This window comes from Tachysurus fulvidraco, chromosome 24, assembly GCF_022655615.1.
Source record: "Tachysurus fulvidraco isolate hzauxx_2018 chromosome 24, HZAU_PFXX_2.0, whole genome shotgun sequence".
NCBI lineage: Eukaryota > Metazoa > Chordata > Actinopteri > Siluriformes > Bagridae > Tachysurus > Tachysurus fulvidraco.
The window spans coordinates 189981-216834 of record NC_062541.1 but is presented as its reverse complement, the minus strand read 5'-3'; the positions used below and the strand labels follow the sequence as shown (position 1 = coordinate 216834).

The 26854-nt window shown below is 39.6% G+C and overlaps 3 protein-coding genes across 3 annotated transcripts; 2 read left to right on the top strand and 1 right to left on the bottom strand.

The window, feature by feature from the left end:
• The first annotated feature begins 9761 nt into the window (after positions 1 to 9761).
• Positions 9762 to 10703, top strand: LOC113648427 (putative gustatory receptor clone PTE03). The gene has a single exon (XM_027155595.2). It carries the CDS (start codon positions 9762 to 9764, stop codon positions 10701 to 10703), a length of 942 nt encoding a protein of 313 aa, XP_027011396.1.
• Positions 10704 to 16163: 5460 nt separating this feature from the next.
• LOC113648425 (putative gustatory receptor clone PTE03) lies at positions 16164 to 17105 on the bottom strand. Its single transcript, XM_027155594.1, has one exon. The coding sequence runs from the start codon at positions 17103 to 17105 to the stop codon at positions 16164 to 16166; it is 942 nt and encodes a 313-aa protein (XP_027011395.1).
• A 7859-nt stretch (positions 17106 to 24964) lies between these two features.
• LOC113648428 (olfactory receptor 52Z1-like) lies at positions 24965 to 25906 on the top strand. The gene has a single exon (XM_027155596.1). It carries the CDS (start codon positions 24965 to 24967, stop codon positions 25904 to 25906), a length of 942 nt encoding a protein of 313 aa, XP_027011397.1.
• Positions 25907 to 26854: the final 948 nt, after the last annotated feature.

Sequence of the window (26854 nt, the reverse complement as noted above, 5' to 3'; positions counted from 1 at the left end):
AACCACCTAGTAATGCATTACAATAGTCCAGTCTAGAGGTCATGAAGGCATGAACTAGCTTCTCAGCATCAGATACAGACAGGATGTTTCTCAGTTTGGCAATATTTCTAAGGTGGAAGAAGGCTGTTTTTGTGGTATGGGCGATATGATTTTTAAAGGGTCTAACACAACACCCAAGTCTTTCACTGTCAAGCTACTAGTAACAGTACATCCCTCTAAATGGAGGTTAACTTGTGAGAGTTTCTGTGTACTGGTTTTTGGACCTATAAGTAGTATTTCTGTTTTATCAGAGTTTAACAACAGACAATTACAGCTCATCCAGTCTTTTATCTCTCTAAGGCATTGAGTTAATTTGGACACTTTGGCTATTTCATCTGGTTTTGATGAGATATATAACTGTGTATCGTCAGCATAGCAGTGAAAACTAATCCCATGTCTTCTAATGATGTTCCCTAATGGAAGCATGTATATCGAGAAAAGCAGAGGTCCTAGAACTGATCCTTGAGGGACCCCATGATTAACTGGTGATACACTGGAGGATTCACCATTTATTTCAACAAAATGGTATCGATCAGACAGGTAGGATCTAAACCAACTTAAAGACTGTCCATGAATACCTGTGTAATTTTGTAAGCGATATAGAAGGATGTTGTGGTCTATAGTGTCGAATGCAGCACTAAGGTCAAGTAGAACTAATAGTGACATACAGTCTTGGTCCGAAGCTAAGAACAAGTCGTTTGTGACTTTCACAAGTGCAGTTTCTGTGCTATGATGGGGCCTGAAACCTGACTGAAACTCTTCAAAGATATTGTTCTCCTGTAAGAAGGAGCTCAGTTGAACAGACACAACGTTTTCTAGTATTTTAGACATAAACAGAAGGTGTGAGAGGTTTATAATTTGATAGTTCATTAGGATCTATATCGAGGAGTTAATAATAGTAAGAAGAGGCTCACCAGCTTTATGTAACACTTCTCTCAGTAATTTAGTTGGAATGGGGTCTAGTGAACAGGTTGTTGATTTAGATGTGGTAACAAGTTTATCTAACTCTTCCTGTCCTGTACTTGTAAAGCACTGTAGTTGTGTGTCTAGAGCCTTAAGTGAGACTGGGTCACTAGTTGCTCTCATATGTTGAGCGTCACCTATTTTATTCCTGATACTTTCGATTTTATCAGTGAAGAATCTCATAAAGTCCTCACTACTGAACTGTGATGGAATAGTGTGTTCAGATTTCTGTTTTTTTTTTGTTAATCTATCCACTGTGTTAAATAAAAACCGAGGGTTGTTCTGGTTATTTCCTATGAGTTTGCTTAGGTGCTCAGCCCTGGCAGCTTTTTGAGCCTGTCTATAGCTGGACATACTGTCATTCATTCATTCATCTTCTACCGCTTATCCGAACTTCTCGGGTCATGGGGAGCCTGTGCCTATCTCAGGCGTCATCAGGCATCGAGGCAGGATACACCCTGGACGAAGTGCCAACCCATCGCAGGGCACACACACTCACACACTGCAAACCACTAAGCCACCGTGCCCCCCTGGACATACTGTCCTTATATGCAATTCTAAAAACCTCTGATTTAGTTTTTCTCCACCTTCAATAAAGGTTACGGGTTACTCTCTTCAGGGTGCGAGTATGACTATTATACCATGGTGCAAGCATTTTATCTCTAACCTTCTGTAATCAGATTGGGGCAACAGTGTCGAATGTGCTAATGAATATAGCATCTATGCTGTTAGTCATTACATCTAGGTCGTTTGTGTTTAAGGGTACAGTAAGAAGTCCAGACAGATCAGGCAGGTTATTTGTGAATCTGTCTTTAGTGGTCGGAATCATAGTTCTACTGAGTCGATAACGTGGTGAGACACAGTTAGTCTGTTCTACAGGTAGTGTGTACATTATGAGATAATGGTCTGTGATGTCATCACTTTGAGGTATGATATCTAGATCAGTGACATCTATTCTGTGTGACATTAAATCTAGTGTATGATTATGACAATGAGTTGCTTTAGTGATGTTTTGTTTAAGCCCATTTGAGTTTAGTAAGTCCATAAATGTGAGTCCTAAAGCATCGTTTGTGTCGTCAACATGAATGTTAAAATCTCCTACAATTAATGCTTTGTCAAAGTTAACCAATAGGTCTGAAAGAAAGTCTGTGAATTCTCTAAGAAAATCGGTTTTGGGCCCTGGGGGTCTGTGGCCCTGGGGGTCTGTACACAGTCGCTAGAGCAAGACACATCAGGGATTTCTTTGTGTGCATGTGCGGTAGTGTAACATTAAGGACAAGCACTTCAAAAGAAGATACCGACTAGATATAGTTCTATAGTTAGATATAGCACACACAGCTTGGGCTCTGGAATCCAACTCCTTGAGAGAGGCTGGACTCTCTACTACTCTGGAGTTGCCCATGGTGAGAGGCGGCGGGCTGGTATGGGCTTGCTCATAGCCCCCCAGCTCAGTGAACGAGTGGGTCGTTTCCCTGCGCCTTCGGGTCGGGGATAGGTCTCTCATGGTTATTTGTGCTTATGGGCCAAATGGCAGTGTAGAGTACCCGACCTTCTTGGCGTGTCTGGAAGGGGTGCTGGAAAGTGCTCCGACCAGGACTCCGTTGTTCTACTGGGGGAATTCAACGCTCACGTGGGCAGTGACAGTGACACCTGGAGGGGCGTGATTGGGAGGAATTGCCCCCCCGACCTGAACCCGAGTGGTGTTCTGTTATTTGACTTCTGTACTAGTCACAGTTTGTCCATAACGAACACCATGTTCAAGCATAAGGGTGTCCATCAGTACACATGGCACCAGGACACCCTAGGTCGGAAGTCGATGATCGACTTTGTGGTTGTTTCATCTGACCTCCGGCCGTATGTCTTGGACACTCGGGTAAAGAGAGGGACGAAGCTGTCAACGGATCACCACCTGGTGGTGAGTTGGATCCGATGACGGGGGGAGGAAGTTGGACAGGCTTGGCAGGCCCAAAAGTACTGTGAGGGTCTGCTGGGAACGTTTGACAGAGTCTCCGGTCAGATAAATCTTCAACTCCCACCTCCGGCAGAGCTTCAATCAGATCCCGAGGGACGTTGAAGACATTGAGTCCGAGTGGACCATGTTCTCCACCTCCATTGTCGACGCGGCCGCTCGGAGCTGTGGCCGTGAGGTCTCCGTTGCCTGTCGTGGTGGCAATCCCCGAACCCGGTGGTGGACCCCGGAAGTAAGGGATGCCGTCAAGCTGAAGAAGGAGTCCTATCAAGCCTGGTTGGCTCGGGGGACTCCGGAGGCAGCTGATAGGCACCGAAGGGCCAAGCGATCTTCAGCCCGAGTGGTTATGGAGGCAAAAACTCGGGTCTGGGAGGAGTTCGGTGAGGCCATGGAGAAGGACTATTGGTTGGCCTCGAAGAAATTCTGGCAAACCGTCCGGCGCCTCAGGAGGGGGAAGCAGTGCCCTGCTCACACTGTTTACAGTGGGAGTGGGAATCTGCTGACTTCGACTGGGGACATCCTCGGACGGTGGAAGGAATACTTTGAGGTTCTCCTCAACCCCACCGACATGTCTTCCACTGAGGAAGCAGAGGGCAGGGGCTCAGTTTTGGACTCGTCGATTCCCCAAGCTGAGGATGAGATCCTCCCTGAGTACCTCAAGTCTCTGGATGTTGTGGGGCTGTCTTGGTTGACCCGCCTCTGCAACATCGCATGGAGGTTGGGGACAGTGCCTCTGGACTGGCAGACTGGGGTGGTGGTCCCTCTGTTTAAGAAGGGGGACCGGAGGGTGTGTTCCAACTATAGGGGGATCACACTCCTCAGCCTCCCCGGAAAAGTCTATGCCAGGGTACTGGAGAGGAGAATTCGGCCGATAGTCGAACCTCGGATTCAGGAGGAACAATGCGGGTTTCGTCCCGGTCGTGGAACACTGGACCATCTCTATACCCTCGCCAGGTTTCTGGAGGGTTCATGGGAGTTTGCCCAACCAGTTCACATGTGTTTTGTGGATCTGGAGAAGGCTTTCGACTGTGTCCCTCGTGGTGACCTGTGGGGGGTGCTCTGGGAGTATGGGGTCCGGGGCCCTCTGTTAAGATCTGTCCGGTCCCTATATGAGGAGTTTGGTTCGCATTGCCGGCAGTAAGTCAGACTTGTTCTCGGTGCATGTTGGACTCATGGCTGAGATCCAGAATGAATGTTTCCTCTGCATTAGGAGGAACTGGCTCACTTTCCTCTACAATTGTAGGCTCACCATCCGCTACAACACCTTGAATCCCATGTAGAACTAGAGTTCTCACCTCCAATAATGTCCAGAACCACTTCTGTGTATTCACCTTTCTTAAAGGGTTTGTTGCCTGTTTATGTGTTGTTTGCTTCAGCAAGGTCCTTTGTTGATCTGGCCCTCAGATTCTTCCATCTAAATTTCACTTGCTCCAAGGTCCTCTTCCTGCCAGACCCCATTGCATTCACATTCTGGGTGATTTCAACCCAAATGTCTTTCTTCCTTTTGTTGCTCACCATTCCACCTTCCTACTATTGAGGCATGTTGCGGAAGTATTGAGGTTCGAGAGAATTAAAGCATAAAATATCACACCAATAGGCATGGGCAAGAGTATAAAGGTTTCCCGGTTTATTGCGTTCAGCTTTTCAGAAGGACCCAACACTTTACATGTAAAATCAGAGAGGAAGGGCCTGCATTATTGATAACATCAGCATTTTATAGACAGGAATAAAATGAAACAGGACATGTAAAACCAAAACATCATCCACCATTGGCTTAGAAGCATCAACCTGCTCTTCTTCTGACCAAACTAATCCCATGGGAACAAAAAAGGTCTCATGGGAAAGGTCTAATTAAAAGCTGTTTTAGGAAGAAACAACTGAAATCTCTAACCAGCCATGGGAAATACAGAAGCCTAGAAGGACAGATTCATGTGTTCTTCTCTAAAGTAAAAATTTCCACTACAGGCACAATGGCACTTAACATCCTCCAGCAGTGCATGGGTTTCTGCAACAGTGAAATTAGGTCCTTCTGAGTCCATGGTTCCACCTCATCTGTTGCAGCGAACACTATTTATAGGCCTTGGGCATGATTGATTTAATTGAACACAAGCCACAGCACGTCAACCAATCAGTGTGTGGGTATTTGACAGCCATCTTATATTGAGCCTTTCTCAGAGGACATCGCTAAAAATGTTTTGGTGGAAGAGGATACCGTCAAAGAGCATGCCCAACCACTGGAGCAATACACCACTGAAGCACTGTATGCTCGCTTTCACATTGGGAATGCTGATATTAAGTACATTGCAGAACTTATCAGGCCAAAACTTCAATGGAGATCCCGATGGAGTCACAGTCTGTCTGTGAAAGAACAGGTCCTCATTGGTCTGAGCTTCTATGCATCTGGGACTTTCTAACAAGTAGTTGGTGACAATATAGGAGTGGACAAATCATCTGTGAGTGACGTAGTAAAAGCTGTGTCTATTGCATAGGCCAGCCTGGTCAGGCAGTTTGTTTCACTTCCAAAGGATGTCCAGGATGCCCAGACCAAGCACAAGTTTTTTCTTTTGGGGAACATGCCCAATACTACTGGGGTTATTGACTGCACTCATGTGCATATCCCAGCACCTCATGAGAGGGATTGTGAGTACATCAACTGAAAATGGAGGCGCAGCATCAACATCCAACTTGTGGGTGATGCTGACCTCATCATCACAAACTGTGTCGTGAAGTGGCCTGGGTCTGTTCATGATGCACGTATCCTGAGAGAGAGTGCTTTATACAGAGAGCTCCAAACCAACCGACTGGATGGCATAATATTAGGAGACAGTCCCTATCCACTCCTACCATGGCTGATGACTCCTTTTCTTGCAGCAACCACACCTGCGCAGACACGCTTCAACACTGCTCATTGCGAAACAAGATGGGCAATTGAGCGTTTAAATGTAGTTCTGAAGAGACTCTTTGCATGCCTTAACTACTTGTGTGGAACCATAGGGAGCATGCAACATAATACTAGCGTGTATCATCCTGCACAACATCGCTACCAGGTGCAATGTCCCTCTCTGTGATGATGTTTATGATGCACCTGAGCCTGTTGAAGAACCAGACCAACCTCTGGCATTCTGTCAGAATGAGGGACTTACTGGACGTATAGTAAGGGATGCAATTGTTAGACATTATTTTTGACAGGCTCATCTCTGATTGTTTCTCACTACCGCCTATCCGAACTTCTCGGGTCACGGGGAGCCTGTGCCTATCTCAGGCGAAATCGGGCATCGAGGCAGGATACACCCTGGACGGAGTGCCAACCCATCGCAGGGCGCACACACACACTCTCATTCACTCACACACTACGGACAATTTTCCAGAGATGCCAATCAACCTACCATGCATGTCTTTGGACCGGGGGAGGAAACCGGAGTACCCGGAGGAAACCCCCGAGGCACGGGAAGAACATGCAAACTCCACACACAAGGCGGAGGCGGGAATCGAACCCCGACCCTGGAGGTGTGAGGTGAATGTGCTAAGCCACCGTGCCCCCCTCTGATTGTTTCTTTGAAATTAATATACGTTGATGAATGACAGAAAAATCTAATATATTATTTTTGTTTGTTATTGAAATCTGTTTGGCTTTGGACTATTTCATATTTCAATATTTTTACTGTACTATACTGAATAGCTTAATTGGTTTAATAACAACCCAGCTTCTGACCGGATCTCAGCATGTCTGGCAGAAATTTCATCATGGATGACTGCTCATCAGTTAAAGCTCGATCCTAGCAAAACTGAACTGCTGTTCATCGCAATTGATTCATCCCCAGGTCATGATCTTGCTATATCCTTGCACAACGATCTGATCTCCCCTTCAGCCACAGCTCGCAACCTTGGGGTAACCATGGACAATCGACTGTCCTTTTCCTCTCATGTTGCTAATGTGACTCGCTCATGTCGGTTTCTTCTCTATAACATTAGAAGGATTCGGCCATTTTTGTCCACACAGACACCTCAGGTACTTGTTCAGTCTCTTGTCATTTCTAGACTGGATTACTGCAATGCACTGCTGGCAGGTCTACCTATGAACGCAATCCGTCCTCTGCAAATGATCCAAAATGCAGCTGCATGGCTTGTTTTCAACTTGCCAAAGTTCTTGCATACCACCCCGCTGCTGCGATCCCTCCACTGGCTTCCGGTAGCTGCACGCATCCGATTCAAAACACTGATGCTGGCCTACAAAGCCAAAAACGGACCAGCTCCCTCTTACCTTAAAGCCCTCATCATTCCTTGCACTGCACCCCGCAACCTCCGATCTACCAGCACTGCTCGACTGGTTCCACCATCTCTCAGGGTAAGAGGCAAGTATACTACTACTACTACTCTTCTCTGTTCTGGCACCAAGGTGGTGGAATGAACTTCCCCTAGAGGTCTGGACAGCTGAGTCACTGGCTATTTTCAAGCGGCGATTGAATACCTACTTATTCAGGAAACACTTCAACTAGCACTTCTAGTTGAAAAAAAAAAGGTTGAAAAAAGTTGAAAAGAAACAAAAAACCTTTGACACTTTTTCATTGTAACTTTGAACAAATGTTTTAAACTCGTGGTATCTTAAGTATGTAACCTAGTGAACAGCATTAATGTATTCAATGTTAGAGTGTTAGAGCACTTACGTACATCGCTATGGATAAGGGCATCTGCCAAATGCTGTAAATGTAAATGTAAATGATGTGCTGGAAAGGTTTCGCGACCTTAGCTTGCTGCCGAGACCAGGCCTCCAGTTCTCATCATTGACTGATACCGGGGACCAGGAGAGGGGATGCCAAAAGTGGTGCTCGAGGAAGCGGTAGCGTGGTAAGCGGGTGGGTGTCCCTGCTAGGCTAAAAGCAAACCCTAGCTGGCTCTCCTTTCCATTCTACTTTCTAATGTTAACTGTTTATCATCGCCGAAGATTTCAATCATGCAAATCGCAAATCAGTGCTCCCTACATTTCAACAGTATGTGGACTTTGCAACAAGAGGGGAAAACACACTGGATCTTGTTTCGATATGGATCGTGTTGTGCCCCACACCCACCTCGGCTACTCAGACCACATCTGTGTTATGCGATATAAACCGGTTCCGAAGCAGGTGAAAGCCTGGCCAGCAGGAACTACCTCTGCTTTCCAGGACTGCTTTAAGTGCACTGACTGGAACATCTACAGGGAGGCTGCAACAATCGCCTACTTGGAGGATTACATGGCATCAGTGACCAGCTACATTGGCAAGTGCATTGATGGCAATAACCATCTCCAAGGCCATTACCACACGCTCCAACCAGAAGAACCAGTGGATGACTGTTAATGTGCTTGTGCTGCAGACATCCCAACCTGCAAAAAGTATTTTCTGGGAGGTATTCCCTTCTGACTGGTAAACATTGATTTAAATCTAAATTTCAATAGCCATCCTTCACCTCATCACATTGACACAAATGCACACATAGCTCATCCTATAGAAACTGGGGTGGAAGTAGTGAGATCAAAAAGTAAATGCATGAGAAGTTCTCTAAATAATCTTACCTTAAATAGACCAGAAAAATGCCAAAGAAACAAACAAAAACAGCTCCTAAAGCTTGGGCTTCTGAACCTTAGATCACTTTCACCCAAAGCACTTATAGTAAATGAAATCATTTCAGAAAATAGCCTTACTGCACTCTGCCTTACTGAAACTTGGATTAAACCAAATAACTACATCCGTCTAAATGAGTCTACTAATGAACCTTATTGTAGAGTGTTACCCAATTATGTATTAATTATATTAATATATGTAGATTACTTTTACTAGTTCTATAAGCTGGAGATGAAATGAAACTGGTTGAAGTCACGTCAACATGTCTTTTACAATCATTTATCCCATGGGCAAAGTCACTCTTACAAACTGTACAGCGTGCAACATTATCATTATGTATGTTTAACGCTTATATGACAGGGGGACACTTTTGTGTAGTCTGGTGTAAAATGTGTCTTATACTTTGTTTTTTGGGGCTCTCTCCCTCTGCCATGGGCCATGATGGTGTAAAATGTGTCTTATACTGTGTTTTTTTGGGGCTCTCTGCCATGGTCCATGATGGTGTAAAATGTGTCTTATACTGGGGTTTTTTGGGGCTCTCTGCCATGGGCCATGATGGTGTAAAATGTGTCTTATACTGGGGTTTTTTGGGGCTCTCTCCCTCTGCCATGGGCCATGATGGTGCTCCTCTTTCTACATACACTGATTAATTCGGTTGTGGAGAAGAGATAAAAGCCCACCCACACTGACAATTGATTGGTTGACTTACCGAAACAGGCCAATCAGGATGCTCTCTCTTACATGCGCTTAAAACGAACTGTCCGAAAGAACCGGTTCGCGGAAAAGAACCGAACTTCCCATCACTAGCAAAAACAGCAATTGACTGAAATGTGCAAGACAACATAAGAAAAGAGCCAAATTTGTAAAAATAATGGTTAAATAAATAAATAAATAAATAAATAAATAAATAAATAAATAAATAAAAATAATAATAATAATAAGAAGAAGAATTTCTATTATTATCATTATTATTATTATTATTATTATTATTATTATTATTATTATTATTATTAGGCAGGAAGGATGGTGGGACTTTTATATTAGTGACTGTCAGAAAGTCACTAAGGAATACGTGTCCAGACAAAATAGTATAAATGAGCTCTGAGCAGCAAGCTTTTTCTCACCACAGTTGTAAACTATATTCATCTAAATTATGAGGGGGTATTTTATTTAATTTATTTACTTTTAAATTAATGGATGTCATCAATGTTACATATTTAATACTAGATGGACATGTGAATTTGGAGAACTACAGATATGTTTATTTTTTAACTTCTCTTACTGCATACATCTCAACAATTGTATTTAATGCTGTTGTCATTTTTGTAATATTCATGAACAAACATTTACATGAGCCCATGTACATTTTCATTGCTGCTTTGCTTTGTAATGCTCTGTTTGGATCGACTGCTTTTTTTCCTAAACTGCTCACTGATTTACTGTCTGAAAAACAAATCACTTCTTACCATGGGTGTGTATTTCAGGCTTTATTTGTTAATTGGTATGTTTCATCAGAGTTTACTCTTTTATCAGTTATGGCCTATGACAGATACGTGTCCATCTGTAAACCATTACATTATACGACTCTTGTAAAAATGTCCACTGTGAAAAAGCTCATATTTCTATCATGGTTTTTGCCTTGTTGTGTGCTTAGTGTAGCTTTGATATTAATATATCAACTTCAGCTTTGTAAATTTAAACTGAACAGAATATATTGTGATGGTTACTCAATTCTTAAATTAAGTTGTAAAGAAATATCTGCAAACAACTCCTATGGACTTTTTGTTTTCAGCATTGCTGTGTTTCCTCCAGTGACTTTTATACTCTACTCGTACATCAGGATATTCTCTCTGTGTTTGAAGAATTCTAAAGTCTTCAGGAAAAAAGCTCTACAGACCTGTTTACCGCATCTTTTCATTGTCTTCAATTTTTCTGTCAACATTTGTTTTGAAGTTATAAACAACAGGCTAGAATCAAATCAAATTCCCCATGTTATTGCCATGATCCTGTCAGTAGAATATTTACTTATTCCTCCTCTATTCAACCCCATAATATATGGATTAAAACTGCAGGAGATTTTAAAAAGCATCAAGAGTTTGATTTTAGGGAAAAAAAGGACTGGGGTTGCTTTTTAGGTGTAGTATGTGTACTGTTTTTTTATTATTATTATTATTATTATTATTATTATTATTATTATTATATAATGATCATTTAACAGGGTAACTGAATTAAAAATGTACTTATTAAAAATAAAAAGAACAGAAATGTTAAACCTCTCATACTGACTGTAATACAATGGGAAGCAATAGTTAAAATAAATAAATAAATAAATAAATACATGTTGGTTTTAATGACCCCAAATCTTTTTATTCCTGATTTCCTAATGGTATAGTATCTTTGCATTTATTTAAATCTATAATGAAACCCAATAATGATTTTATAATAGAACAGATTTCTTGTTTTAGTTCGTGCACAGATTTACATGTCTAAAGCTTAAGACGAAGAAGCATTTATTGTTGACACACATACATACTGTATAATACAGTGAATTTCTTTTCTCCCCATATCTATAGCAATTTTAACAAAAGACGTTTCAAAGCAAATTTACAAAAGATAAGATTCAATATTAGACATCTTTATCTGGGTGACACTGGAGGGAGTAATTATTAATAAAGTCCTTTCCACATTCATATTCAGTCAGTGGGATTTGTGTAACCAGGAGCTCCAGAGACACTCATAAATTCACTTATCATCTGAGAACAACGTAGATTTAACACAAACTCCTCCAGCCCTCAAATATTCAATGATGGAGATACAGTATATGTATAATGTTATTTTGTGTATTGATTAAGAGGTTGTTCTTCTCATGTTTTTGGCCTCCAGTTTGCTCATTATGAATATATATACATAGTAACTTCATTTAAAGCATTATTTTACATTTCTATTTCTATACTTCTGTAAAGAAGTATAGAAAAAAACTAACAGAAGTCTTAGGTTTTGTGATCACAAAGAGCATGAAAGATTGCAGTGTATTAGAAGACTGGTTAGACGCATTACAGCTAAAATGTTTAGAGCCTTGTACGTAAGTAGCAGCAGTAGCAGTCTTAAAATTGATGGGATTGCTAACCCTTCATAGAGACAATAAATCTCTTAGTGCTGCTAGATCGGTGTATTTCTCCAGACTTATTGAAGATTACAAAAATAATCCTGAATTTTTATTTAATACTGTAGCAAAATTAACTAGGAATAAAAACACTGTTGAAAAGCACAGACCATCTATTTGTAACAGTAATGACTTCATGAATATTTCAATTGAAAAATTTATAACATCTGGCATAAAATTCAGACCATTAATTTAATACCAACCAAATTGATAGATTATGCTGTAGATAATATTTCTGTTTTTGATCAGTGTTTAGACCGTTTTTAATCCTCTTATAGAGCCTGACATATTTTCACTGATTTCTTCTTCAAAGATTGTCTATTCTATTTTCTGCATAACCATACCACCAAAACTAACTGTATGCTATCATCTAATCTACTCTCATTTGACAAGTGGTCCTGACAGACCTCCCCTTTATCTCCAAGATCCTGGAAAAGGTTGTAGCTCAGCAGTTATCTTCAGACCTACATAGGAATGATATTCATGAACTGTATCAGTCAGGATTTAAGCCTCATCATAGCACAGAGACAGCACTGGTTAAAGTGGTAAATGTCCTGTTACTGGTCTCTGATCAGGGTTGTGTCTCTTTCCTGGTGTTATTTGATCTTAGTGCAGCTTTTGATACCATTGACCATTCTGTACTACTTGATAGGCAGGAACATGTTGTTGGTGTTAAAGGGAACAGCTCTCTCCTGGATCAGGTCTTATTTGATCAAATCAATCAAATTAAATTTTATTTGTCACATACACATACATACGTACAGAATACAATCTTCCTGGCCCTGCTCCGGCACTGCGTGCTGTAGATGTCCTGCAGGTTAGGGAGCTCAGTGTGGATGGTACATTCAGTTGACCTCACAACCCTCTGGAGGGCTCGCATGTCCTTCATGGTGCTGTTCCCAAACCAGGAAGTGATGCTACCTGTGAAGACGCTCTCAATGGTGCAGGTGTAGAAAGTACACCTTTTGTGAATTGATGGCTTGATATCAGTTCGTAGATCTAAATGATGACTACTCTAAACAAACTAAGGTAATGTTTGTTGTTCTGCAAGGTTTTGTTTTAGGTCCATTGATTTTTCTCCCTATGTATGCTACCCTTATGTGCAATTATTCATAAACATGATATTGGCTTCCACTATTATGCTGATGGTTGCATGAGGTAAAGTATTGTGCAAAACAGCATGTAAACAGTTTGCTGGATGTATAATGTAATTGTGTGTATTTGGTGTAGGTCTGTGCAGTCTATACAGTTTATGTGCATGTTTGTGTTGTGCTCAGTATAGTTCAGTTATTAAGGAGTCTGATGGCTTCTGGAAAGAAACTGTTACACAGTCTGGTCTTGAGGGCCCGAATGCTTCGGTACCTTTTTTCCAGACGGCAGCAGGGTGAAGAGTGTGTTTGAGTGGTGTGTGGGGTCATCCAAAATTCAATTCAATTCAAATAGCACTTTTAGTTCACAGTATGTATGTATGTATGTATGTATGTATGTATGTATGTATGTATGTATGTATATTTATCCCCAATGAGCAAGTCTGAGGTGACTCAGGCAGCAGTGGAAAGGAAAAACTCCCTTAAATTGGTAAGGAAGAAACCTTGAGAGGAACTGGACTCAAATGGGAACCCATCCTCATATGGGTGACACTAGAGGGTGTGATTACAATATATACAGTCAAACAATAAATAAAATAAATATATCTGCTGTTCATAAAAAAGTGCGTCTAAAGTAATGGTGCATAATTTTCGGGGATGTATTTTGTGTATGCTTGACTAAAGAGGTGAGCTTTTGAACTGGGAAAGTGTGTCTGAGCCCCGAACACTATCAGGAGGACTATTCCAAAGTTTGGGAGCTAAATAAGAAAACGCTCTACCACCTTTAGTAGACTTAGATATTCTGGGAACTACCAGAAGTCCTGAGTTTTGTGATCTCAGAGAGCATGAAGGATTGTAACATGTTAGAAGACTAGTTAGATGTAGCATCCACACTGAGCTCCCTAACTTGCAGGACATCTACAGCACGCAGTGCCGGAGCAGGGCCAGGAAGATTGTAAAGGATCTCAGCATCCCAACAATGGACTTGTTGCATTCAGGGAAACGCTTCTGCTCCTTGAAAGCAAACACAGAGAGAATGAGTAAAAGCTTATTCCCACAGGCCATTCAGAGTCTAAACCAGGAAACACCCAGGATCTAGTACTGGACCTCTCTCCATCTACACTGTTTTTCTGCACACCTTTTTTGCACTGTCACTTTACTTGACTTGCACAGCACAGTGTCACTTTATATACACCATACTGCACATGGACACTTTTTATGTATTTATTTATTTTTCACTTATATTTTTATATTTTCATATTTTATATAGTTTTTCTTATTATTTATCTACCTTATTATATTATTATTATTATATACGTATTATTTATCTACCTCCTATCGGTTTTATTTTTTATCCCTAATCGCATTCCTTTAATGCCTGAATACCGGACAGATACAAAAAGCATTTCACTGCATGTCATATTCTGTACGTATGTATGTGTATGTGACAAATAAAATTTGATTTGATTGATTTGATCAAATAAGACCTGATCCAGGAGAGAGCTGTTCCCTTTAACACCAACAACATGTTCCTGCCTATCAAGTAGTACAGAATGGTCAATGGTATCAAAAGCTGCACTAAGATCAAATAACACCAGCAAAGAGGCACAACCCTGATCAGAGACCAGTAACAGGACATTTACCACTTTAACCAGCACTGTCTCTGTTCTATGATGAGGCTTAAATCCAGACTGATACAGTTCGAGAATATTATTCCTATGTAGGTCTGAAGATAACTGCTGAGCTACAACCTTTTCTAGGATCTTGGAGATAAAGGGGAGGTCTGTCAGGAGCACTTGTCAAGTGAGAGTAGATTAGATGATAGCATACAGTTAGTTTTGGCGGTATGGTTCTGTTCGGGGCAGGAATCCGTGCGGGGACAGCAGCAACTAGAAAATAGAATAGACAATCTTTGAAGAAGAAATCAGTGAAAATATGTTAGGCTCTAGAAGAGGATTAAAAACGGTCTAAACACTGATCAAAAACAGAAATATTATCTACAGCATTATCTATCAATTTATTTGGTATTAAATTAATGGTCTGAATTTTATGCCAGATGTTATAAATTTTTCAATTGAAATATTCATGAAGTCATTACTGTTACAAATAGATGGTCTGTGCTTTTCAACAGTGTTTTTATTCCTAGTTAATTTTGCTACAGTATTAAATAAAAATTCAGGATTATTTTTGTAATCTTCAATAAGTCTGGAGAAATACACCGATCTAGCAGCACTAAGAGATTTATTGTCTCTATGAAGGGTTAGCAATTCCATCAATTCCAAGACTGCTACTGCTGCTACTTACGTACAAGGCTCTAAACATTTTAGCTTTAATGTGTCTAACCAGTCTTCTAATAACACAAAACCTAGGACATCTATTAGTTTTTTTCTATACTAATTATAGAAATAGAAATTAAAATTAATGTTTTAAATGACGTTACCATATATATATATATATATATATATATATATATATATATATATATATATATATATATATATATTCACAATTACAAGCTGGAGGCCAACAACATGAGGACTTTGAGAAGAACAACCTCTTAATCAATACACAACATAATATTATACATATACTGTATCTCCATCATTGAATATTTGAAGGCTGGAGGAGTTTGTGTTAAATCTACGTTGTTCTCAGATGATAAGTGAATTTATGAGTGTCTCGAGCTTCTGGTTACACAAATCCAACTGACTGAATATGAATGTGGAAAGGACTTTATTAATAATTACTCCCTCCAGTGTCACCCAGATAAAGATGTCTAATATTGAATCTTATCTTTTGTAAATTTGCTTTGAAACAACGTCTTTTGTTAAAAGTGCTATACAGATGTGGAGAAAAGAAATTCACTGTATTATACAATATGTGTGTGTCAATAATAAATGCTTCTTCCTCTTAAGCTTTAGACATGTAAATCTGTGCAAGAACTAAAACAAGAAATCTGTTCTATTATAAAATCATTATTGGGTTTCAGTATAGATTGAAATAAATGCAAAGATACAATACGATTAGGAAATCAGGAATAAAAAGATTTGGGGTCATTAATACCAACATGTATGTATGTATTTATTTATCTATTTATTTATTTTACTATTGCTTCCCATTGTATAACAGTATGAGAAAGGTTTAACATTTCTGTTCTTTTTATTGCAGGTAATGCATAAATGTCTTCTACTAAAAGTAAATTTTTTAATTCAGTTACCCTGTTAAATGATCATTATATAATAATAATAATAATAATAATAATAATTATGATAATAATAATAATAATAATATTAATAATAATAATAATAATAATATTAAATAAAAAAACAGTACACATACTACACCTAAAAAGCAACTCCAGTCCTTTTTTTCCATAAAATCAAACTCTTGATGCTTTTTAAAATCTCCCGCAGTTTTAATCCATATATTATGGGGTTGAATAGAGGAGGAATAAGTAAATATTCTACTGACAGGATCATGGCAATAACATGGGGAATTTGATTTGCTTCTAGCCTGTTGTTTATAATGTCAAAACAAATGTTCACAGAAAAATTGAAGAAAATGAAAAGATGCGGTAAACAGGTCTGTAGAGCTTTTTTCCTGAAGACTTTAGAATTCTTCAAACACAGAGAGAATATCCTGATGTACGAGTAGAATATAAAAGTCACTGGAGGAAACACAGCAATGCTGAAAACAAAAAGTCCATAGGAGCTGTTTGCAGATATTTCTTTACAACTTAATTTAAGAATTGAGTAACTATCACAATATATTCTGTTCAGTTTAAATTTACAAAGCTGAAGTTGATATATTAATATCAAAGCTACACTAAGTTCACAACAAGGCAAAAACCATGATAGAAATATGAGCTTTTTCACAGTGGACATTTTTACAAGAGTTGTATAATGTAATGGTTTACAGATGGACACGTATCTGTCATAGGCCATAACTGATAAAAGAGTAAACTCTGATGAAGCATACCAATAAACAAATAAAGCCTGAAATACACACCCATGGTAAGAAGTGATTTGTTTTTCAGACAGTAAATCAGTGAGCAGTTTAGGATAAAAAGCAGTCGATCCAAACAGAGCATTGCAAAGCAAAGCAGCAATGAAAATGTACATGGGCTCATGTAAATGTTTGTTCATGAATATTACAAAAATGACAACAGCATTAAATACAATGGTTGAGATGTATGCAGCAAGAGAAATTAAAAAATAAACATATCTGTAGTTCTCCAAATTCACATGTCCATCTAGTATTAAATATGTAACATTGATGACATCCATTAATTTAAAAAAGAAAGTAAATAAATTAAATAAAATACCCTCATAATTTAGATGAATATAGTTTATTTCTCACTGTGGTGAGAAAAAGCTTGCTGCTCAGAGCACATTTATACTATTTTGTCTGGACACATATTCCATAGTGACTTTCTGTCAGTCACTAATATAAAAGTCTCACCATCCTTCCTGACTATGAACTGTATGTTCTATAATAATAATAATAATAATAATAATAATAATAATAATAATAATAATAATAATAATAATAATAATAATAATGATGATGATGATGATGATGATGATGATGATGAGGAGTGGGGCACGGTGGCTTAGTGGGTAGCACGTTCGCCTCACACCGCCAGGGTCGGGGTTCGATTCCCGCCTCCGCCTTGTGTGTGCGGAGTTTGCATGTTCTCCCCGTGCCTTGGGGGTTTCCTCCGGGTACTCCGGTTTCCTCCCCCGGTCCAAAGACATGCATCGTAGGTTGATTGGCATCTCTGGAAAAATTGTCCGTAGTGTGTGATTGCGTGAGTGAATGAGAGTGTGTGTGCGCCCTGCGATGGGTTGGCACTCCGTCCAGGGTGTATCCTGCCTTGATGCCCGATGACGCCTGAGATAGGCACAGGCTCCCCGTGACCCGAGGTAGTTCGGATAAAGCGGTAGAAAATGAATGAATGAATGAATGATGATGATGTTAATAATAGCAATTCTTCTCTTATTATTATTATTATTATTATTATTATTATTATTATTATTATTATTATTATTATTATTTTGTTTTATTTATTTATTTATTTTCATTATTATTATTATTATTATTATTATTATTATTATTTTTTTTTTTTTTTTACAAATTTGGCTCTTTTCTTATGTTGTCTTGCACATTTCAGATAATTGCTGTTTTTGCACACTTTATTACAATACCTCATATAACTGCTGATATTATACTGTGTTCATTCTCGTATTTTTGGCGCATGTGCTACAGCAGTGGTCCCCAACTCTTGGGCTGATCAAATGGTGCCGGGCCGCCCAAGGAACATTAAATTATTCCCATTTTATTTACCGTGGTGTATTTCTCTCGGATTTTTGCGACTTTCCATCGACGAGCGGTTAACCAGGAGCTGAGAGACATCACCTAAAGCTGCACCAATACCGTGCATGTGCCAAATATCATGATATGTGTTGGATAGAAGGTGTGTATCGCTCTTCTCTCTGTTCACCGGTACTTTCTCATGTTTAACAGTGCTTGGTGTACGTGTATATTGTGTTTGCTCAAATTTAACTCACAAATTAGCAAAAATGAGTACGAAACAGACGTTGTTAGAATGTTCCTATTGCCATTTCCGACATCCTATCTGTGTGAAGCAGGGTTTTCTGCAGTGATGGCAACCAAAACAAATACAATGGAATAAACTGGACATAAGCAACACACTTCGGGTGTCACTGTCTCCTATTACCCCAGATGGAACCAACTCGTTGCAAAGAAACAATGTAGCTCTGTCTTTGTTCTATGTAGCATCATGGTCCGGGAGAAATTGTCATTGACTCATTTCACTGTGTAAAGAAAAGCTTCTTGACTTGTCTTGACTTGAACCTAGACTGTGCATTATGCTGAAATGTAACCGAAAATTACTTTTCTGAAGTCTGTCAAACTGCATATTACTCCAAGCATCAAGAAAACAATAAAATTATGCCAGAGGCTGAAAGAGAGCACAAACAGACTGGGAAATGAACATCAATAGCCCTGCAGCAACTAGGACCCAGGAGTGGGGTCCAGGTTACAGAACCAGATAAAGGTGTGCAGAGAGAGCCAACATGGCACAGCACAAATATCTCCAAAAGGATAATTTTGGCTGCTGCCACCATGAGGCAGAGCACACTCTGTTCCTCAGTTACAGAGAGGCTTCAGCGTAGCCACAAATCTTTCACTGCTAGCAAGATGGGAGCAACCTGAGTGGGGGACAGACGTGCCCAAACCATGGTTGATGTCTCAATCTACTCCAAAAAGGTGTTTCTTTGAGAAAGAGAAAGCACTCAATCTTGGTTCAACTTGAGGCCTAAAGACCTCATATGGCCAAGCACAGCATCTCGATGACTGGACTCCATAGCCTCTGACTGGACCAGAATGAGCCAGTCGTCCATGTAATTCAGTACACGATGCCATGGAAATGCAGCAGTGCCAGGGCAGCATAAATGCACTACATAAATGTGCATGGTGAAAGGGCTAGGCCAAAAGGAAGAACACAATACTTGTAAGCTTCGTCCCCTAAGCAAACCTGAGGAACTTCTTGTGCCTATGCCTATGTCAAAATAAGCATCTTTGAGGTCTATCATCACAAACCAGTCCTCAGACCTGATCTGGGAAACTTCAGTGTGAGCATGCTTAACTCATAAGTCTTCAGAGTACAATTTAGAGCCCACACTATAGTATCCAGGATCCACTGCGACATGCCTAGAAGAAGTTCCCATGCTGCCCATCTTTCTGAGAGTGGTGTTAACCTCATGCCGATCTCACCGGTGCCCTGAAACTGCACTGGCAGGTGCTAACCAAGAGTGCAAGGAAGAGAAGCGGTCATGGACCTCACTGCTCCCTGAAGAACCAGAGGCAGCAGGGCAGGCAGTGATGCTCCTAGGAACCCCAGCCCTCAGGTGTCAGGATTCCATCTTAGCCCACCTGGCCAAGGTAACAGTCTCCTCTCACCTGACTGGTCTACCTGAATATTGGCTGTCCCGATCTGGGAGAGGAACATATTCTATGGCCCCTTTCATCAGAAGTGAGGCAATATCCTCTTGGAGGAACAAGGTTTGGTGGGCAGCACAAACTGAAAGCAGGAGGACAGGAGGCAAACTGGATTCTGTATTATTTTCCCACATTGTACACAACCCACTGTGACACACCTGTTAGTCTCTTGTTATTCTTGCTCACCTAGTGCTCTAAAATATCCTGGCAGAGGCTAGCCCAAGGGGCTGTGACAAATAAGGTGTATGGGTGGTAATGGCTGAACCCCAACAGCATTAGACAGCAGTAGAGGTGGCCCTAAAAGGCATCCTTGAAAACCCTAGCCCGCAGGCTTTTAGGATTCCTTCTGACCACAGATGAGCTCCTTTAGCAGGTCAGCTTGGTACCCCTGCAAAACTGTGATTGTGTGAAGAACCGCACCAGCTTAACATACAGGATTGTAGGTCTTCCCTAAAAGGCTGAGGAGAATAAACAGGCAGAATATGGGTCAATCATCAGCCTCAACACCACAGAGTTTTGTCTAGCTCAGAGCAAACAACGCTAACCTTTCATAGGACCAGTCTGCATGTATTGAGCTTATCAACAATGCGCGATAATAGTTCAGGTCATGACAAATTGCAAAAAGGGCTCACCCGTCTTGTGTTTCTTTTTCGCTAACTGCAACTTCCATGACTGAAGCTGACGCGCTGACTCGACAGAAGCAGAACTTCGGAGATTGCAAAAAGCAATTGTTCATAATGCATGTGATCGGCTCCCTCGAGAGCCAATCATTTGTTCCACGATAAAGAAGAAAATACCCTAGACTTTATATATGTACTTTTGCCCCAGACTTAGACAATATACATCAACATACACAGCGCTTCCTGAAGACAAAGAAGCTGGAGTAATGTGAAGGAAGTGATGTCACCATCACTGTCAGAAAGCTGAACACATGAACTTTAAAAAATCAGCTAGGAAAATAAAACGCAAATGGTTTCAAACTAAACAGTATTTCAATTAACATGGAAGGAAAGCCTTCATAGCTACAAAAAATCTCTTAATGATGCTAGATCAGTGTATTTCAGTGTAATCAAAGATAGCCAAAATCATCCTGTAGCAAAATAATTAATGTTATAAAATTACTGTCAAAATGCACACCATCTATTTGTAGATTTTAATTTGTTTCAATCAATCAAATCAATAAGATGAGAGAGAAAAGGTAAACCATTTATTTAATAACAATTTGGTAAATAATGCTGTAGATAATATTTCTGTTTTTGATCTTGTTTGAGTTCTTATCTATATATTGGATCCCTTACCCATGTGTCTCAAACCTAAGCACATTTTGAAGATAAATTATTTCCTTAGCACTGAGTGCTGTAATCTTTTAATCTAGCAGTTATCAAACCTTAGATTAAAAAACCTGGTGTAAACAGTGTGAGACAAATGACTCGAAGACAATGCAGGACAAAAGACAGTGCAAACAAACAATACAAGACGTTACACAAAAGAAAATACACAAAAGCAGCACCGACCATACTGTATGTTCTATAGTGTTTAGCAGGTGTGATTTTAGAACATTCATTCATTCATTCATTTTCTACCGCTTATCCGAACTTCTTGGGTCATCGGGCATCGAGGCAGGATACACCCTGGACGGAGTGCCAACCCATCACAGGGCACACACACTCTCATTCACTCACAGACTCACACACTAGGGACAATTTTCCAAAGATGCCAATCAACCTACCATGCATGTCTTTGGACCGGGGGAAACCCCCAAGGAACGGGGAGAACATGCAAACTCCACACACAAGGCGGAAGCAGGAATCAAACCCCCAACCCTGGAGGTGTGAGGCAAACGTGCTAACCACTAAGCCACCGTGCCCCCTGATTTTAGAACAGTATTCTGTAATTCTACTTGCAATGACCATATTCAGACTTTTTGTGTGCATCTGGTGACCTATATATAACATAAATGAGTTTCCTCCACAGGGTGGCTGGGCGCTCCCTTAGAGATAGGGTGAGGAGCTTGGTCACTCAGGAAGAGCTCAGAGTATAGCCGCTGCTTCTCCACATCGAGAGGAGTCAGCTGAGGTGGCTCGGGCATCTGTTCCGGATGCCTCCTGGACGTCTCCCTGTTGAGGTGTTCCGGGCATGTCCAACCGGGAGGAGGCCCCGGGGAAGACCTAGGACATGCTGGAGGGACTATGTCTCTCGGCTGGCCTGGGAACGCCTTTGTATTCCCCCGGAAGAACTGGAGGAAGTGTCTGGGGAGAGGGAAGTCTGGGTGTCCCTGCTTAGACTGCTGCCCCCACGACCCGGCCCCAGATAAGCGGTAGAAAATGGATGGATGGATGGAAATAAAGAAATTAATATTTACAATTAATGTTTAAAATGAATTTAAATTTTACATTTAAAATACTATATATCTATCCCTATCCCTAATGAACAAGCCTGAAGAAACGGCAGCAAGGAAAAACTCCCTGAGATGATATGAGGAAGAAACCTTAAGAAGATCCAGACTCAGAAGAGAACCCATCCTCATTTGGGATGTTCCACTGCAATGTACACATAAGTATTGTTTACCAAATGTTTCTTATTTTAACAGCTTTGCTAAACGAATGCAATTTTATCTTTCTCAGCATCATGGATTGCTGCTGCACGTTGCTTTATTTGCTGCACAAGTCCTAAAATATTCCCGCTTATGTGTTGCCTAGATTCAATAAATGAAGACATGGTAACAAATGAGTTTATTACACAATGCAACAAAGAGAACACACAGCTACAACTGGTGCCGTGGAGGTGTGATGGGGAAAAAAACGAATGAATGCACTGCTGCAATGTGACTGAGTGTATGAGAGGTTCATCAATTGAGAATATAAACTGGGAACTGGGATATATGTGATTCATGAGAAATTTTGATGTATTTAGTTGACTGAATTATGTTGATTCTTGAGTTGAACTTTAAAAACTATTTTGGTTTATTTTAGAGTGTTGACCACTTACATTCTGAATTATATTGATTTTAATTTGATATTTTTTAATATACTTAGAAAAAAGTCAATTACATGAAGCATTGTGATGTGGCCAAAACAAACAAAGTGACTCATACTTCAATAGGAGTGAAGAGAGAATCACTATCACAGGCAGGTTGTAACACTTTCCCTCGTAACGTTTATGCTGGGGTGCCAGACAGAGATAAATACTCTGTCAATTATTATAAGGATTTGTTAGGCCAGTCAGAAGGAGAGTGAACAAAGGACACATGTACCTTAATGTATAAACATCACATATATCCCAAAATTTGAAAGAGTAAACCAAATACTGAAGAACACAAACTTTTCACCATAATTTCCAGTGTATTCAATAATAACAGTGCACCAGTTCAATCACACCACAAAACACGATTATTTAGCAATAACATCAGTATAAACAACATTATCATAAACAACATTATTATCAACAGCAAAATTATTCATGTCACAACCCTTCAGCACAGTTCAAATAGTTCAAATAGTCTGGAAAGATTGTACAATTAGGAGTAGGGGAAAGTCACAGTCACCAGTTCATCACTAATTCAATCCATTGCTTCCAGTGTTAAGCAAAGTCAAAGACAGTTTAGTAGCGCTTGTTTAAGGGTTTCCCATACTCACACCTCCACCAGCTTTCCGAAGTAAAGAGCAGCTCCCAATCCTCCGTCCGTGTTAATCTGCATTACAAGAACCGTGACATACTCCATACCCCCGTGAATTAATATTCGTTTTCCGCCGTCCGCCACCTCAACACACAATAACTGCGGCCACCTTTGCCACTATCCTTAGATTAACGAACTGCGCCATATTAGATCAAAATTACACCTTGAATTGTGTGCTGTTGAAAGTGCACTGTCACAAGGTGAAGCTGTCTTGTAGTTCGTGATTGCCTGTATGCCCTTTCACATGTGCCGGGTGTCTCCACTATCCTGGAAGTGGCTGTGGATTGTCTGGGCGTGTGCGTGCTTTGCTTCTGTGATGGCCTGGGACAGTTTGGCTCTTGCTGTTCTCGGGGCTGCCCTGTCCCCTGTTCTGAAGGCTAGGTCTATATAAGTATATATGTATTTCCAGCAAACCTGAGGAAACCTGTGGGACCTGGGTACAGCCATGATACTGTCTGGAGATGTCTGGACAGAAGTGGTCTTGAACAGAAGAAGTTTGGCCAAAAAGACCTCTGACGTGAAAACAAGGCTAAAATTCTCGACTAGAAAACATAGGAACTTGTTCACAGAAGGTCTGGAGAGCAGAACAATAATGAGCATCTGCAGGCATCAGTGAAGCATGGTGGAGATTTGGCTGGAGATTTTTGCATTGGGGCCACAAATTTATTCTGCAGCAGGATAAAGACCCTTAAACATACAGTCAATGTCATTAAGAACTATCTTTAGTCTAGAGTAGTACAAGGAGCCTAGAAGTGATGGTTTGTCCCCATAGAGCCCTGTTCTCAATATCATCCAGTCTGTCTAAGATTACACAAAGAGACAGAAGGACCTGAGGCAGCCTCCATATACATACAATCTATGGTTAGTTCTCCAAGATGTGTGTAACCACCAACTTGCTGAGTTTATTCAACAGTTGTTTGTAAGTAAACCCAGAAGAACTGATTGTGTTTTGTAGTCTAAGGGTCAGACCAAATATTGACTTGATTTAGTTTTCTCTTCTGTTACTTTTCTTACCATTTTATTAAAATAATCTATTAACATTTTTCTTTTTTTTAACACATTCATAATACTGTATGTGTTTGTTTAAAAGACATAATATAAAAGTTTATTGTTTAGAAACTTTTAACATACATATGTTTATATATGAGGTCATGACCAATCCAGTGTACAAAACATTGTGCAATCCAAGACGTTGTCACAAAAGTAATATCCTCTAAAGCCATGCTCTAATGAATTCATTTTAAAAAGTGGGCAGGGTTTACATGTGTCAGTCAGTCACACAACCACTAAGGAACATATATTCAAATAAGAATGTATAAAAATGAACCACGAACTCACAGCAAGACATGCTGTATTTATAGCACATTCTTATTAATCTACCTGAATAATATAAATTCACTGGTGTGACCTGCTGTTTTAGGTTTTAGGGATACTTATACACTAGTCATGGATACTAATGCTACATATTTACATTTGGTGGGACATGTAGAATTAGATAAGTACAGATATATTTATTTTTTACTCAGCCTTTTTGTATATTTATTAATCATTTGCTGTAATGTTCTTGTCATTTTTGTGATATGCACAAACAAACAATTGCATGAGCCCATGTACATATTTGTTGCTGCTTTGCTCTTGAATGCCCTTCTTGGAGTGACTGCTTTTTACCCCAAACTGCTAACAGATTTTTTATCCGAAAGTCAAATAATCTCCTTTGATGCTTGTGTATTTCAGGCTTATTGGATTTACACTTATTTCATGTCTGAGTTCACTCTGTTATCAGCTATGGCCTATGACAGATACATGTCCATCTGTAAACCATTACATTATACAACTCTTGTAAAAATGTCCACTGTGAAAAAACTCTTATTTTTATGTTGGTTTGTACCTTGCTGTGAAAATACTGTGGGAATGATATTAATCTATAAGCTTAAGATATGTAGGTTTAAACTAGACAGAGTTTATTGTAATAATTTTGCAATTGTTAAACTGAGTTGTGGAGACATTTCTGTAAATAATTTATATGGACTTTTCCTTTTAAGCATTTCTGTATTTCCCCCATTGTTTTTTGTGTTTTTTTCATATGTTCAAATACTTTCTGTATGTTTAAGGAACTCTAAAGATTTCAGAAGAAAAGCTCTACAGACTTGTTTACCACATCTTTTAATTTTCACAAGTTTTACTGTCACTTCATGTTTTGAAGTTATAAATAGTAGATTAGAAGGTAAAATGCCTCACGTTATTACTATGATAATGTCAGTGGAAAATCTGGTTATTCCTCCTCTATTAAATCCCATTATATATGGATTAAAACTTCAGGACATTTTTAATAGGATTAAGCGATTTTTTGGGAAAAAAACACAAATATCTGTAAGTTGTTCTATTTAGATTTCATTTATTCATCAACCATTATCAAGTAAGTTGTTTTTTTAACAACTTGTGGTTTTACTAGACTGCTCTTTGCACAAATGTCTGTTTGAATTAATAAACCGATTGTATGTCAGTGAAATGGTTTGTTTCCAAAATGCTTTGTGTTCCTTAACTGATGTTCTGTGGTCTGTGACATAATTTAAAATAAATATCCCTGCAGTTTATTGTGGCAGTTAAAATGAGTAATATTTCTATATCAGTGAAAACTAAGTGAAGTTTTTATATTCGTGGTATTTTTTAGTAATGTGTTTTTATTAAACTAATGCACAGATAATTTATAAAATTAGACAATTTGTATAACATTTATTACAATTTTATTTAATGCACGTTCTTTATTATTTTACTGACCTTTGGTCTCAATACAGAATGGAATCAGAATACCACAAACACAGCTCTAGGGTTGTTTTTTCAATGCATTCAAAAATAAAAACAACCACAACAGCAGCAGCATCAACAACAACAACTACTACTACTACATTTATGTTTGTGTCCTTATCCAGAGCAACTTACATTTATCTCATTTATACAACTGAGAATTCGAGTATTAAAGGCCTTTCTCAGGGACCCAGCAGTGGCAGTTTGGCAGTGGTGGGATTTGAACTCATGACCTTTTAATCACTACTACTACTACTGCTACAGTGCTTTGTGAAAGTGTTTATACCCACTGAATTTCCACATTTTGACATTACAACCACAAAGAAAAAGTATTTTATTGGGATTTTATTAAATATACCAAAAGAAAGTGGCACATAATTGTGAAGTGGAAAATTATAAATGGTGTAAAAAAAAAATTTGCTGGTCAGAGTTGATAGGAAGATGGATGGAGCCAAATACAGGGCTATCTTAGATGTAAACCTGTTAGAGTCTGCAAAAGACTTGAGACTGGGGCAGACCTTCACCTTGCCA